The 16552-nt window shown below is 33.8% G+C and overlaps 1 protein-coding gene across 3 annotated transcripts in view; it reads right to left on the bottom strand.

Moving 5' to 3' along the window:
• Positions 1–16552, bottom strand: part of SLC33A1 (solute carrier family 33 member 1) — a 43201-nt gene that overhangs the window by 10388 nt on the left and 16261 nt on the right. Inside the window, exons 3-7 of one of the 3 annotated variants that reach the window (XM_061193524.1) lie at positions 13765–13949; positions 13372–13489; positions 10942–11157; positions 10069–10264; positions 8301–8574 (exon numbers count right to left, since the gene is read on the bottom strand). In XM_061193524.1, the coding sequence (XP_061049507.1) occupies positions 10097–10264; positions 10942–11157; positions 13372–13489; positions 13765–13949 (687 nt within the window). In that variant the 3' untranslated portion in view covers positions 8301–8574; positions 10069–10096. Of the gene's footprint in view, positions 1–8300; positions 8575–9095; positions 10265–10941; positions 11158–13371; positions 13490–13764; positions 13950–16552 lie in introns of those variants that run through there. The other 2 variants (XM_061193525.1, XM_061193523.1) reach the window with 2 other exon arrangements.

Below are 16552 nucleotides of genomic sequence, written 5' to 3'. Positions count from 1 at the left end.
GTGCTGGGATTCAACTCAGCCAGCTGGCTCAGTCTGTGCACTTAACCACAACACTGACTCCCACAAAGGCAATCAGCTAAATCACATAAATCCTTATAAATTTCCAGTGAAGATACAACCCAAATGATATTGGGGAAAATCCAAGAAAAAGATACACTATAACCAAAATCTTTAATCACTATTTCAAATAAAAACAAAAGTTCTGTATATTAATAGATTTTGAATAGCTTTAGTTAATAAATGAAAAAATAAGATTATGGGCAATTATGTGCCTAATTCTGCTTCCTTTTCTTTTCCAACGTCCTGTATCTCTTACCTCCTTTCTGCTCCCACACTCACTGTCCTAGTTGAAGATAACTAGTCTGTTCTCCCTACTTTCCATCCCAGTCTTTTTTTCTATACCCCAGATATCAGCCACCTGGGTGTCTCTAAGACTTCTCAAAAGGTCCTTCTCAATAATATTTCAGCATCGTCCCACTAACCAGTGATGTGAGAAGTATAGTGCCTGCCCCAGGATTTCTGCAGATTAACCAGCAATTTAACATTCTCCTGGGGTAGGTCCACCAAGGAACCCTGCTCCTTTTACTGCTGGTGACTTCTGAGAACTCACTGGATATGTTGCTTAGGCGAGTAGAGAGGTAGGCACAAAAAGGCACACTTAGATTCTCTGCCCATCCCTTAATTTCCCACAATACCATAGACACAAAGACTGTGTCTATAATGACTTTTTGAGGAAAGTTTGATATTAACTAGGTACAATTACATATTTAAAAAATCAACTAGATATTAAAGTGAATGTTCCTAGAATCCAAAGAAAAAGGGGAAAAAAATTGAATGGGACCACTTACAAAAACCCCCCAGTTTCTATCCTTGGCTTCTGAAATCAGGAAATGAGGTAGTAAAACTCTGAAATGTTTGCCTCCTGGGGTTATCACTACAGTCCTTAGCTCTTATTAAATTTACATGCACTGTTTACTTTCACTTCAGGGCATTAATCTGGCAATTAAGTCTATGTAAGGAATTTCTGGCAGATCATTGCAAATTATATACAGACAAAATCTTTAATATATTAATATATATCCCTAATTTTAGCCTTTGCGGTAGAACCATATTTATTTTATTGAGCTCTTTTGTTGGCCAAGAACAGAGATTTACTTTGTCTACCTCAAATAAAAGAAATCAGGAATTCTCTTACTGTAGTTGGTATGTAGATTATGCAATGAACAGAGACTGCTGGAAAATGTGACAAGATCATGAAGATAATATGGATTTTTATCACTTAGGGGAAGCAATTTACTCTAAAGAAGAGTTCATAATTTCTGATTGCATTTTGGAAGAACACTATAATATCTGTAGTGAGGAATATAGACATAGTAGAACTGAGAGTAAGAAGAACCATCAGAAGGCTATTGCACAATCCTAGATTGATAAGCACCTCAAAAAATACTATGATATTCACCACGAGGAGTATGAGTTTTAATAACAAAATTCCAACTCATAATTTTTTTTCTTATTTTTATCAGGACTGGAATAATGAAGAGTGTACCATTAGATTTTTTTACAGTAATAAATGTTAATTTTTAAAAAGAAAACTATTATCTTCATCCTGCCTTCTCCAGAACTTTGTCCTACAAATTTCCCCCTTTCTCCTTTGCACCCTTAATGGGTTCATTTCCCTGGCTCACTCACTGAACTCAAGAGAATGCTCAAGTCTCAATTCCTTCGGAAAAAAATGTTTGAAACAAGTCCCTATTTACACTCATACTACCATCTTCTGATTAAAACTGCCTTCTCTTTCAAAGCTGCTCCCCCATCCACATTTCCTACATCATCTACACTCAAAAGTTCATGTCCTTGCTTCCTATAGTATCCAACTGTCCTTGCAATTCATCTTCACAAACGCTGGAATCCATTTCCTCTTTAATGTTACTATTCTAGTTTGGTCCCTGTCTATTCTGAAGGCCTTTAACTGATCTCTCCTCCAATTTCATTTTATTAGAAATTGGCAAAAAAGAAAAGAAAAACATCACTAATAAACCAATGCTTATGGACTGCAAAATCTTAGCTTTTGCATTCTCTGACTATATATATACCTTATGATCCATGTATACGTCAATCTCAGTGTGGGCAGTATCTGATTAGCAATTTTAAAAAAATTTGAGGACTGAAAAGAAATGAATTTTTAAAAAACACTATACTTTTTGTGTGGAGAAAAGGGAACCCTCCTACACTGTTGGTAGGAATGTAAATTGGTGCAGCCACTATGGAGAACAGTATGCAGGTTCCTTAAAAAACTAAAAATAGAGCTACCATACGATCAAGCAATCCCACTCCTGGGTATATATCCAGAGAAAACCATACTTGGAAAAGATACATGCACCCCAATGTTCACTGCAGCACTATTTTCAATAGCCAAAGCATGGAAGCAACCTAAATGTCCATCGACAGATGAATGGATAAAGAAGTTGTGGTACATATATATACAATGGAATACTACTCAGCCATAAAAAAGAATGAAATAATGTCACTTGTAGCAACATGGATGGACCTAGAAATAATCATACTAAGTGAAGTCAGACAGAGAAAGACAAATATCACATATCACTTTTATGTGGAATCTAAAAAAGTTATACAAATGAACTTATTTACAAAACAGAAACAGACTCACAGACTTAGAAAATAAACGTATGGTTACCAAAGGGGAAAGGTGGGTTGGAGGGAGGGATAAATTAGGAGGTTGGGATTAACATATACACATTACTATACACAAAATAGATAATCAACAAGGACCTACTATAGAGCACAGGGAACTCTACTCAATACTCTGTAATAACCTATATGGGAAAAGAATCTGAAAAAGAATAGATATATGTATAACTAAATCACTTTACTGTACACCTGAAACTAACACAACATTGTAAATCAACTATACGCCAACATAAAATAAAAATTTTAGAAAACTCTACTTTTTCTTTTATCAGAAGTTATTAACCTAGCAAACAAAAAAGTTCAAAAAACTGTAAAAGTTCAATTTTGAAATGGCTTCACCATTTCTTTTTTCTTTTTAACCCAGAGTTAGTTGTTTCTGCTTTTGTAATAATTTTCATTTCCTGACTTACAGGGTCTGATTTCTTTACATATGACTTCCAATTTTTGCCTCAGCTCATACCTCACTACTGAACTAGATTTACAATTTCCTCTACCCACAGGAGTGGACTTTTTTATTATCACCTTAAATTGAATTACTTAGATAATTTGCCCCATTTAGCCTAGGAGAAAACATAAAAGGAAACATCTAATCACTTGAGACTGAACTCTGGCTTCTAAGACACAGGTTTTCATAACCCCAGGCCTCTGACCATAATATAACCAAAAAATGTGAATTAAACAGAATTCAGTTTCAAGAAACATCAGCTAATACATGTCTGTTAAGTTATATTTATCCACATTGTACTGAAAGTACACAGTTTCTGGAGCAGCGACAGATTTAATTATTACTTTTAATAACCACACTGGTTTCCCATACTCTAATTCTCAATTCTCACCTGTGCTGTGACTAATAAGAGCCAGACTGATAACAGCCTACATATACTGGGTTTAGTACTATCGATGAGGAATCTCAAAATATGAATCTGGGGCCCTATATAGGACAGCTGTATGGAAGCCCTCCTCTCTTCCAGAGAAAGGAAGATAAATCTTACCTCCTTAATTTAAATAAATTCTCCTTGGGAAGGATCCTGTACTCTTACCCTTTGGAATGTAAATATATGTCTTTAGGGGCAAGACAAGACTTGTGTCTCCAGATTTACAGCCCAAAGATGTCTCCATGGTCTCCATTCTCATACCCTTTTGAACTTGTGCATAGCGGAGATGTGAACATCTGTGTTATGGACTGAATTGTGTCTTTCCAAAATTCTTATGTTGAAGCCCTAACTTCCAATATGACTGAATTTAGAGATAGGGCCTTTACAGAGGTAAATAAGGTAAAGTGAAGTCATAAGGGTGGGTGCCTTATTCAATAGAACTGGAGTCCTTATAAGAGGAAGAGACACCTCGGATGTGCATGCACAGAGGAAAGGTCATGTGAAGACAGCAAGAAGGTGGCAGTTTCCAAAACAAGGAGAGACCTCAAGAGAAACCAAACCTACTGCCACCTTGATCTTGGACTTCCAGCCTCCTTAACTGTGAGAAAATCATTTCCATTGTTTAAGCCTGTAGTCTGTAGTATTTTGTTATGGCAGCCCTAGCAAACTAATATATACTCTGGATGGTTTTTCACTATCTATTCAGTCACAATTTAACTTTGAAGGCTTCTCTTTGAGCCCAGGTTCCAAGTCTGAGTAAAATTTGCTCAGAAAGCTCTAACTCTGCAGAAACAAAATATTTTAGCCACAGTCACAAACTGTCCTTTAAAGAAATTTTCAAAACTGTAACTACTGAAGAAGCCATATCCAAACACAAATGTTTCAAGGGAAATTCTTTATAATCCCAAACTATCCATACATCATTTCCTCTTGAAGGAGAAGTGTTGTGCCTCCACCTATTCTCCATTTTGCCCAGGTTACTAATAGTACAACCAATAATTCAGGCTGACTTCATAAAAAGACAAAAGATTTGGTGGAAAGCGTACATCTCTTGAAATTACTGTATTTGTTTTTAATTATATAATGCCAAGCTAGTAAAATTTTGATATGAATGATCTGAAGGTAAACTTGGTTATTACGTAATAAAAATGAAAATAAGATCTTTCATTAATGTTTTTTTTTTAGAGATTAATTGTTAAGCAATCATTTTGAGCATTTAAATAATCCTTTATATAAAAATCTGGAGAATTTATTTCAAATATACTCTAAATATTTAAATACTGCATAAATATCAAGCTTTAACACACATCTTTTAATAACTTAGCCAAATAAACATTTCACATATACTAATGCTAAACTATCAAAGCTAATGCTAGATCTTCCAAAAATGATAACAGAAATGATTTTGGACTGTGCATTTTTAATTCAAAACTGGACCCAAGTACAATGATTCCATAAAAACCTCAACAATGACAGCTTTCAACATTGAGTATTTTTTTCAATTTTACTCTAATCCTTGCAAAGGCACTGTCTGAGGACAATAGATATAGACTCACCAATAAAACTTGACAGTGGTAATCTATCAATTTATCAGATATGCCAAACTAACTTTTTAAATTAATCAAATTTCCCAATTTTATATTTTCCTAATTGTATAGTTGCATGTGATAAAAAAATTTCAATTTCATTAACTATAAGGCTATAAAAAGTAAACTTTTCCCAACATTTAAAGTCATTTTGGGGACTTCCCTGGCGGTCCATTGGTTAAGACTCCACACTCCCAATGCAGGGGGCACAGGTTTGATCCCTGGTCAGGGAATTAAGAATTACTGCATGCCACACAGCACGGCCAAAAAAAAAAAAAAAAAAAAAAAGATAAAGTCATTTTGATGAAAATAAGAAGAGTCTTTAATACTCATATTTTATAATATTGACTGATTTAATTGTAACTAAGGTGCTAAATTTTAGATACTTAGGATAACTCCCTAAGAATTATACCAAAACCTTGTTCATTTCAATCACACTATTTACTCATTATTCTTCACACAAAATTGTTATAAAAAGTTATGTCTATATTGACAAAAAACTATTAAAATGTAGCAAAATTTTTCTCTATGCTTCAAGACTTCTTGTAAACTATGCAAATTAATGTTGCTGATATTTTAATATGATCTTTTAAACTATACCCAGCAACATTTTTTAAAAAAAGGAACAGTGATTAATCATACAATTTTCATCCTGCTATATAAAACTATTTTCTCCTACAAAATGTCTGCCCCCCCAAGGTAAAAAACAAAACAAAGCAACAAACAAACAAACAGACCTTCTTAAAAGCAGTCTTTATAATCCAACAGTCAAAGTTTCTCTTAGCTTAAGGGAGAGGACATGCGTCCTGTACATTAACTATTCTGCCCTGATACAGGACTTGCTTCCACCAAAACAGAATTCCAGTAAGGAATATTAGCTCTCCGTGGCCATTTTACCTTGCTAACAATTTAGAGGACTAATATGAAGACTCTAATAGTAGTTTTGACAGGTAGGAAATGTAAAGGCTTTCCATCCCAAACTAAATAGTGATTACGTTAAAAAATTGGCACTGTCAATTCAGGCAGAGATTAAACTGAAGTGGAAAAGTACCTATTACAGATACTTTAAATCTTCTAAGAGAAAATCAAATAATTATGCCTAACTATCTGCCAAAGACATTGGTTAAAAAAAAAAAAGTAGTTACAGTGCACTATATTACCTTCCCTTCTGTAACTAAAATGGCTGTCAAATATATTAATCCTATTTATTATGAAATTATTTTTTAAATTTATTTTCTTTCTTTAATACTAAAGTAAAATACATTTTGGAAATCTGCATGGAATGTTCCCAACAGGTTGGTTCTTTATTTTTAGCAGGGTCTGAGTTATATAGTTTTACTCATTATTTCAAATACATGAAAAGACATCATCCCCCAAAATACAAAAACAAATCTGGTCTTGTGTTATATTAAATAATGATCTCAACCATATAATATAAAACAACATACTTTTGTGGGGGGGTATGTTAACAAGGCAAAATATAAGTTGTTTATAGGAGGAAAAGGATTTAATGACTAAGATATGTCTTTTGTGGAATACCATTCACCCTTATGCCCCTCTTTTACCAGTAATGTCTTATCTGCTCTAATCCCTTCAAGATTCAAGTTCAGTACTACAAACGCAGAGATTTTCCAGCTTTCAGCATAGATTTTTCTTTTAACATTGTTTTCAGAATGCTTTAAACAATTAGTTTTACAACTATTATCTCAAATATATGTTTAAAATTCACAGTACAGCCCATATTCAATAAGGCCATGGCTTTTACATCTTTTTGGATCACAGACCATTTAATATTTTAATAAGAACTCTCTCCAGGAAAATTAAAAATTACATATCCAGAGTTTTGCAAGTAGTACAGGGGTTTCAAGCCTCCACTGACAACTGTTTAGGATAAAAACCCTTGTCATAAAAGGATGAAATCAAACAATAGGTTTAGATTTCAAAGGTTTAATTTTTTTTTTTTTTTTTGGGCCGCGCTGCGCGGAGTACAGGATATTAGTTCCCCAACCAGGAATTGAACCCGGGCCCTCCACAGTGAAAGCGCAGAGTCCTAACCACTGGACCACCAGGGAATTCTCTCAAAGGTTTAATATTTTTAAAAATAGAGAATTTGGGACTTCCCTGCCGGTCCAGTGGTTAAGACTTTGAGCTCCCACTGTAGGGGAGCGCCCTACAGCTCCCACTATAGTTCCCACTGTCCCTGGTCGGGGAACTAAGATCCCACATGCTGTGCTGCATGGCCAAAAAAATAAATTAAAAAAAAATTTTTTTAATAAAAATAAAAAATAGAGAAATCTATTTTAGGTGTTGAACAAATTTTTTATGATTGATCAGGCAAAATTAAAATATTTACAAAGGAGTACCGCGCAGCTTGCAGGATCTTCCCCGACCAGAGATTGAACCCAGGCGACCACTGTGAAAGCCCAGAATCCTAACCACTAAGCCATCAGGGAAGTCCAAGGAGGGAGTTTTCAGTTTTAGTCTCAGCTAATCTTAGCTAATCTTATAAGAGCTTTTCAAACTCATCTTTTGATTTAAACGGGTTGCAACCAATGTGCAAATGGAAATACTGATATAAAGAGATGTATATATATATATGTATTTATAAACGTATATATGTATTTATAGTCAATATTAGCCAGTAAATAAATAATTCATTAACTGGAGGAGTTAATGTTCATACTTGAGGGTAGAGTTTATCAGGATCTGTCAGTAAGGAAAAACACAAAAATAGGCAGTATTTTCTAGCAGATTTACAACAAACAGATCCTCACATTCAGGTAGATCATTTATAAGATGCCATCAGTGATCAGTGTATGCAACATTGATATTAACAAGTCATTTTTTGGCAAACCTTACAAGCATGTATCCAAATAACCAAATGACTACAATTCAAAGCAAGTGTTCATTTCTAGAGCAAGTGCAATTAATGGAATGGCTTTCACCTTACAGTTAAGGCTTAAAATACATTTTAAAACTTCAAGTCATCAATGATTTATAAACTTAAAGTACGTTTAAAAGTATGTATAATTTGTCATAATATGGGGAAAAGATAAAGGTAATTATGGCAACGTAAGCTTCTTAATCCAAAAGTTAAAAATCAAAATACATTTCACATATGAGAGTTAGTGGGTTTTCTTTATTCAAGTAAACATTTTGATTATAATACATGACAAAGGACAACACACGTGACAAAGTACTGTAGTCTATGGTTTGGTATGTCTCTAGGACGATTTTCCAGGTGATTCTTCAGGATCTGACAGCGATGCCCAACACAGGCTTTCCAATGGCAATGCATGAGTTCTAGAAGCCACTGCCACTATCTTTCTTCAGATGCTGAGTGCCATTTTCTCCCACCCATTTTATCCTCCATTACTTATAAAAACCCCACTCTAAAATTCAACCTATGTTATAAAATTAACAAAATCAAACATTAGTATGTATTTTCCCACAAAGATAATAATTATTAAATAAGAGTCAACTGGTATGGGGACATACGTATATGTATAACTGATTCACTTTGTTATAAAGCAGAAACTAACACACCATTGTAAAGCAATTATACTCCAATAAAGATGTTAAAAAAAAAAAGTCAACTTAATATCTCTTTTTCTCTAACTTTTGAAGGCTTTATGTAATCTCTAAAGAGTCTGAGTACCATACAACACAAAATATGCAAAGAACCTTATTACCAGGTACACATAATATGTTGGAAATTGCTAAAGTACTCAAAAGCTTAATTCTCCTGGGACAGCAACTCTCCACTAGAAACTATAGTTTACAAACAGAAGGTTGTGTTTTAATAAGAGGAAACATAGTACCTGATTTGGTATAATTGTGAGAGCTTTTCTCATTAGTACAGTGCTTAATTAAGAAATCTTTTTCCAACACATAATTTGTCAAAGGCACAAAATGTCTTTGTCTCTCTCTTCAAAACAGTTTCTAAAATTACACTATTATTCATTTAAATTTTTCTTTATCAGTAAGTTTTACTGTTTTTCTCTCAATAATAAAAAGAAAACTACTTGAAGAAAAACGTTTAATTTTTATTTTCAAAACTTTGCCATGAACATACATACAACATTAAATTTGAACCACTTGTGAGCTGTCCATGTGCCATGAAGCACTTATGACAAAAAACCGTATGTAAGCTTTAGGGTAAAATTAACAAGGAATCAAAATATCTTCCAAAAGGGGGGAAGGGGGAGGGGAAACCAATAAATTAAAAGTCATAGCTTTCATTTTATAAAAAATAGTTTGAATAATCTTCCTATAAATCTTTAATGCTTACAAAAGCAGGAAATACATTTAAAATAGTCTTTTTAACACAGATTCATTAGCACAATGTGGTTATGGTCAGAAAAATTAAAACTAAATTGGTATTTAGTTTTTAAAACTAAAATGGTATTTCAGTAGTTTCTCTTCTCAAGAAATTCCACATAAAATTTAACCAATTTGCAATTCAAAATAAGATTGAACTGCCAACAAGGCCAAACTAGTTGTAGTTAGTACCTGAATATCAAGCTCTGTTCCATTTAATATATTTTACCAAACATTTTAATATAGCTCAATGATAGGTACTGATAACAATACTTGACTGCATGGTTACCACCCATGACTACTGCACTGCAGCTTAAAACATGCTTTGGTCAGTAAATTAAAAAGACATAAATCAAATAAGAAGATCAGAAAAGTTGTTTTAGTACCAATTTCCTGACCTTAAGTAAACTTTAAATACATTGACAAGGCAAGGAAAAGTATATTTAAATATACAGAGAGGTCCCTATATTTTTAACCATTTGGCATTTTATATTAATAATTTCCTGTTTAAAATAATATTTTATACTCCTGTACACTGATTACTGTAACTCTCTGAGTTAAAACTAAACTAGAGTTACCTTTCTAGAATGTCCAGTAGTGAATGCATTACTTGCTCCTTTTGCACTTCCATGAAGATGGTCCTTCATCCTGTAACTTTTTAAGTTTCGGACCAAGAAAGAACCACCAACCAAATCCAATAAAAACACAAATAACGGACTCCACATAATAACCATCCAGTGCTGTAACACATGAGCCACCGAGTTTTTTGCAAAGCTGTAAAAATAAAATTATAATATCAATAAATACTCCACAATTTCAAAATGTAAGTATTCAGCAATTTACATGTTTCTACTTTGTGATTTAAAGGATTAATCAAAATATACTTTTGTTAAAACATTTCATTCACTCCAAGTGACAAAACAAGTTAATGTATCTTAATCTCTCTAATGCTACTAACAGTATTAAAAACAATTTTCAGCTCTTGCTGTAAACAATATTCATTTTCAAGATACAGCTTTTCATATTTGGAAATGTGAGGAAATTTCCAAGGAATTTACTCTAGAAGTGGGTTAATGTTACTTTGAAATAATTTATCAACAAACTACTAACCATTCAGTTTTACCTCCATTTGTTATATGAATAGCCAATGGAATTTTCCTTCTTCTATCATTATATACCTTAGCTATTAATCATGCATTTATTAAATGCCTAGTGTATAAGGACAATGGTACACAAGGTGAAGGAGAGAGACTGCTCCTCCCTTGCTGAGAAGCAACTTCAAGTGAGCTTCACTTACTGATGTGAGTGTGTTTATACCCTCAGTTACGATGGGAAAGAAGAAACTATGGGCAGATACGATTTTAAAAAGATGTAGTACTTCTAGAGGCAAAAACGAGGAAATTAATATCTTAATATTACCTTAACATTATCTAAAATTGCAACATACTTACCTCAACAGCATCGTGTGTTTGGCAATTCTGGTTTGATGCTCCTACACACTCTTTCACTGTGAGGGGATCTACCAGCCAAAGAGCTACTGTAGAAGGCCAGTTTCCTCCCAGGTTGGACACAGTATTTAAAAGGGTCATATATGTTCCGCCAATAAGTGGATCACTAACCTTCGCATTGAAAGCCATTACGGAAACATACATGCTATACAATGTAACCTACAGGGAAAATGTAAAACATCTTCAGTACAATTAGACTTTAAAAAGCTATGGTCTAAATTAAGAACATTGAAAGCATAAACCGAAAATTATTTTTCATGACCCTTATTAAACTCAATCAACAAACATTTATTGAGCACCTACTACAAGCCAGGCTTTACGTCTGGTCATGGCAATACAAAGATGAATAAGACACAGTCCCTCTGTGCCATTGAAGAATTTATTCTAAGCTGGGAAAATAGGTAATAAATAATTATGATGAAATGTGTTAAGTATTGAAAAAAGAAGTACACACATTGTGCTATCAGGGCCTAAATATATGGGAGATTAATTTCATCACAAGTAGTCAAGGAAGGCTCAACTGAGAATGACAGATGAAGTAGTAATGAAGGAGCCATATAGTAATAAGCAAAACACTATATTTATACTATACCTAAATATATCATATGTGTGTATAGTATATATGTATTATACATAGAAGCACTCAAATATTCAAAGGGAATATGAATATATAATTATATGTATATAATTTTCTTATATATAATTCAAAATTTATGTGACAAACTGAAGAGAAAAATCTCCTTGAGAGGCAAAAAGTGCTTAAGAGGCAAGAATTAACCCTTCATTTAGGAACATGAAAACAACCCATGTTTCTAAAATAAATTCCTTTGAATACTGTTCCATGGGATGTTCATAGAAAAAGGAGTTCCAAAGTCAAATAAGACTGAGAAACACTAAGTTATACAAAATTAGACTGTAGGCCTCCTGAAAGCCTTTAGAATATAAACTCCTTAAGGGCAGGGATTCTGGCATGATTTAGTCACGGTTTTATTTAAGTACTTACAATGGTTCCTGGCATGGAATAGGTGTATTCACTTAATATTTGCTAAAGGAATGATTAAGATGCTACATAAAGAGGGGTTATGTCAGGTATCATTTCTCAAATTCACTTGGCCTTGTAATTTTTTTTACCACAAAGCATCTGGTTTTCTGAGTTTCGATGACTACACTTTGGAAAATTCTCTAATGAAATCCAAAGCCAAACAAATGATTTTTGGACAATTACATCATATTTTTCTTTACTTACTCAAGAAGTGAAGCATTACTAAGCTAAACTACTTCTTTTAACTTCAATTTGGCACCTAGCATTAACTATGTGCAAAACAGAAAAAAAATTATATTTGACACCTTAGCCTCAATGTTTTTACATACAGCTAGTCAGACATGATCCACTACAGAATTCTCCTAAATGATATAAATGTATGCAAAAAATTATTGAGGTTACCTGGTAGCCATATTTTTAGGTTTCAGTTAAAAACAGTGAGGAGTTGGTAAATATAATTTTCAAAGAGTTTAAACTAGGTACTATAGAAAAATCCAAAGTGAATCTGAAACACACATTAGCAATAACTGCAACTGAGTCCCAAAGGTTACTACTGGGCATCTGCCATTTATTTGAACCATTTATTCGCAGGGAAAGAAAAACCCATTCTGCAACAGCAGCTTGGGTGAGACTATGGAAAAGTGGAGATCAGTTCTTTTGGGGATTACAAACACATTTAATAAAGAAAAAAAAGCAGATTAACACCCAGCTTCCAAAACCACAAAGAGTAAGTCATAATGTTTAATACAGGGAATTCCCTGGTGGTCCAGTGGTTAAGACTCCATGCTTTTCTGCCAAGGGCCCGGGTTCAATCCCAGGTCAGGGAGGGAAGAAAGAAAGGAAAGGAAGGAAAGGAGAGAGAGAGAGAGAGAGAGAGAGAGAGAGAAAGGAAGAAAGAAAGAAAGAAAGAAAGGAAGGAAGGGAGGGAGGGAGGGAGGGAGGGAGGGAGAGAGAGAGAGAGAGAGAGAGGGAGGGAGGGAGGGAGGGAGGGAGGGAGGGAGGGAGGGAGAGAGAGAGAGAGAGAGAGAGAGAGAGAAAGAAAGAAAGAAAGAAAGAAAGAAAGAAAGAAAGAAAGAAAAAAAAATGAAGTGAATGAAGAAGAAACTCTCTTTCCATGAATAAAACTCATTAAAATAAAACCCAAAAAATAAAAATAATAATAAAAAAAAATCCACAAGGTTTAAAGTTCACTGTCAAATAATTTCTTCAGAAACAGATTCGTGCTTAAATCTTAAAATTTTTTATCATTATTTTAAGGCAATTATAGAAGAACTTCTTCTTTATTTTACATAGGACAGTTTACTCCCTGGGAAAAACCATGGCAAGCTTACCTGATGTAACGCATAACTGAGCAGCACTATAATATAGTAATATATAGGGAATCCCCCTTGATGTTCTACTTTAGGAGTCCACCAGACCAGTAGAGCATATTCTAATCCAAGCAATAATCTATAGAAAAAGAAAGAAAGGTGGAGCTGACTTCCATTTTAGGTTAAAAAACAGTAACAAAAACAGAAATCTGTGTGCCTACCATATGAAAGAAGCCTGTATCTAAAACCTGTTAGGAAGTTAAAAAGAGATAAAAGTGCATATAAATGATACTGAAGTTAAAAATGTTTTTCAAGCCTTTTGCCATATACACTCTATACACAGATATTAGTGATACTGATGACCGCTCCTCATTTAACCTCTCTCATTTTAGTAAGGTTTCATTTCATTTTTACCTGTAGGGCATGGCTTTGTAAAATATGTTTAGTGGCTGGGGACCTGCAGTATATTTGCTGATAATCAGAGGCAATATTATTTGCAAAGGAACCATTGGAACTGCCAATAAGGCTAAATGTTCTTTGGGTACTCCCTCTTCTACCAATTTCAGTCCTGTTACTGCATCTGCTGCTGAAAAACCAATCTGCAATATAAAAACAAAAAAATATTTTAATTTGTGACTTATGAAATATTTTCCTCCAAGCATATGTAAGTAATTTAAGAACCTCAGTCTCATTATTGACCCATGCCAGTTACAAGTAAGTATCATATTATTATATCTGGTACAACAATCAAGTTACGGAGGCACACTTTGCCCTTATGGTCTACTAACAATATGAAGTAAAAACAAGTGAAAATTCAGCACTCTTAGGAACTGTAATTTTAATTACAACTAAATTTCTATTTCAAAAAGTTCTATATCTTACAATAAACAATGTCCAAGTCCAAACCTACTGATTTGTATATTTTAAGTTTAAAAGAAAAGCCTTTGATTCCAAATAAATCTGGTTAAAATGAAGCATCATTGCCACAAACCGTACACATTTTTGATGATTTCTGACTGACAACAAAATTTCCAAAAAGTCATCTAGCTTTTCAAAATTAATTCTGAGAAAACATTATATCTAAGAGGTTGCGTTAAATGAGGGGTAAGAAAAGGTATAGTTAGATTAATTCTTAAAAACAGCAAAAACAAATAAGAATGTTAAAAGTAATGGGTAAAAGTTTGAGGTGAAATAAGATATTTAGATAGCCTCAAAGTATTTCCCCACAAATTAGTTTTTAATTACAAAAGGAAAAATAGTAACTTTGCAATGGATTAACGAGGTAATCAAGGTTAACAACAATAATTAATGGATAAAGGGACATGATATGGCTCCTGATATAATTCCCTGAAGATGTCACAGTATTATTTCTGTGATATTTCTGACATATATACACAGCACGAACCTAAACATGAAGAAACACTAGACAAACATAAATGGAAGGCCATTCTACAGAATAACTGGTCTGTCTTCTTTAAAAGTGCCCAGGTTGGGCTTCCCTGGTGGCGCAGCGGTTGAGAATCTGCCTGCCAATGCAGGGCACACGGGTTCGAGCCCTGGTCTGGGAAGATCCCACATGCCGCGGAGCAACTAAGCCCCTGTGCCACAACTACTGAGCCTGCGCGTCTGGAGCCTGTGCTCCGCAACAAGAGAGGCCACGATAGTGAGAGGCCCGCGCACTGCGATGAAGAGTGGCCCCCGCTTGCCGCGACTAGAGAAAGCCCTCGCACAGAAACGAAGACCCAACACAGCCATAAATAAATAAATAAATAAATAAAAAAGTGTCCAGGTCACCACACACTACTAACTATGAGGTAGATAACCAACAAGGACCTATTATATAGCACAGGGAACTCTACTCAATATTCTACTCTACCTATATGAGAAAAGAATCTAAAAAAGAATAAATATATTGTATATGTATAACTGAATCACTCTGCTGTACACCTGAAACAAAACATTGTAAATCAACTATATGCCAATAAAATAAAATAATAAAAAATTTTTTTAAAAAGTGTCCAGGTCATGAAGGACAAAGAAAGGCTCATACTAAATAAATGCAATGTGTGATCCTGAACTGCATCCCTGACCAGGAAAAAATAAAGTTATAAAGGCTGCTCTGGGGACAACTGGTGAAATCTGGATATGCACTGTGATTAGAAAATAGTACTATATCAATTTAATTTCCTGATTTTTTATTAAGTTGTGGCTTTGTCAGAGAAAGTCCTTGTTTTTAGGAGATACATACTTAAGGTATTTATGGATAAAGGGACATGATATGTACAAACTACTCCCAAATACTTCATAAGAAATATGTAAAATAGCACAATTTACAGAATAAATAAAGTGGAGCTAAATGTTAACAATCACAGAATTTGGATAAACATATATGGACATTCTTTCAACTATACAAGTAAATTTTCAGTAAGTGTGAAAATACACAAATAAAAAACATTTTTTTAATGATAAATATTACTTTGAATACTTTTAAATACTTGAACTTCTCGTAATGGAGCCAAAGAGCAAATTTCACATAAAAAATTAAAGGTCAGAGATATTTCATTTAAGTCCAGAAAAGAATTTCACTTATACTTAACACATTCTCTTTGTAAACATTAGATATACAAACTGACTTCAACATTTACTCTGTCTTAAAAGTGGTACAGGAGATATTTGTAATACACATATCTAACAAAAAAACTCATATCCAGGATATATAAAAAATAAAAATTCTACAAATTTAGAAAGAAGGGTAACTCTGGATATTCAAACGGCCAATAATCATACGAGAAGATGCTCAACTTCTTTAGTCATCAGGGAAATGCAAATTATAACTATAATGAGATGCCACTACACACCCACCAGAAAAGCTAAAATTGAAAAGACAATACATGTGGTTTCAAGGCTGCGTAGTGATTAGAACTCCCTTACAGTGCTGGTGGTAGAGAAAATTGGAACAATCACTTTGGAAAACTGTTTGGCAGTATATACTATGCTTTTCTTAATGACCAGCAATTCTACTCCCAGGTATTTACCCATCAGAAATGTTCACCTATGTTCCCCAAAAGTAATTTACACAAAAGTTCATAGAAGCACTATTAATAATAGTCCAAAAGTAGAAATAACCTAAACATTTGTTGATAGAATGGATAAATTGTGGCATATTCATACAATGGAATATTATAAGCAATGAGATGAACGA

Source organism: Eubalaena glacialis, chromosome 6 (assembly GCF_028564815.1).
Source record: "Eubalaena glacialis isolate mEubGla1 chromosome 6, mEubGla1.1.hap2.+ XY, whole genome shotgun sequence".
Taxonomy (NCBI): domain Eukaryota; kingdom Metazoa; phylum Chordata; class Mammalia; order Artiodactyla; family Balaenidae; genus Eubalaena; species Eubalaena glacialis.
This window is presented reverse-complemented; position numbering and strand designations above follow the sequence as displayed.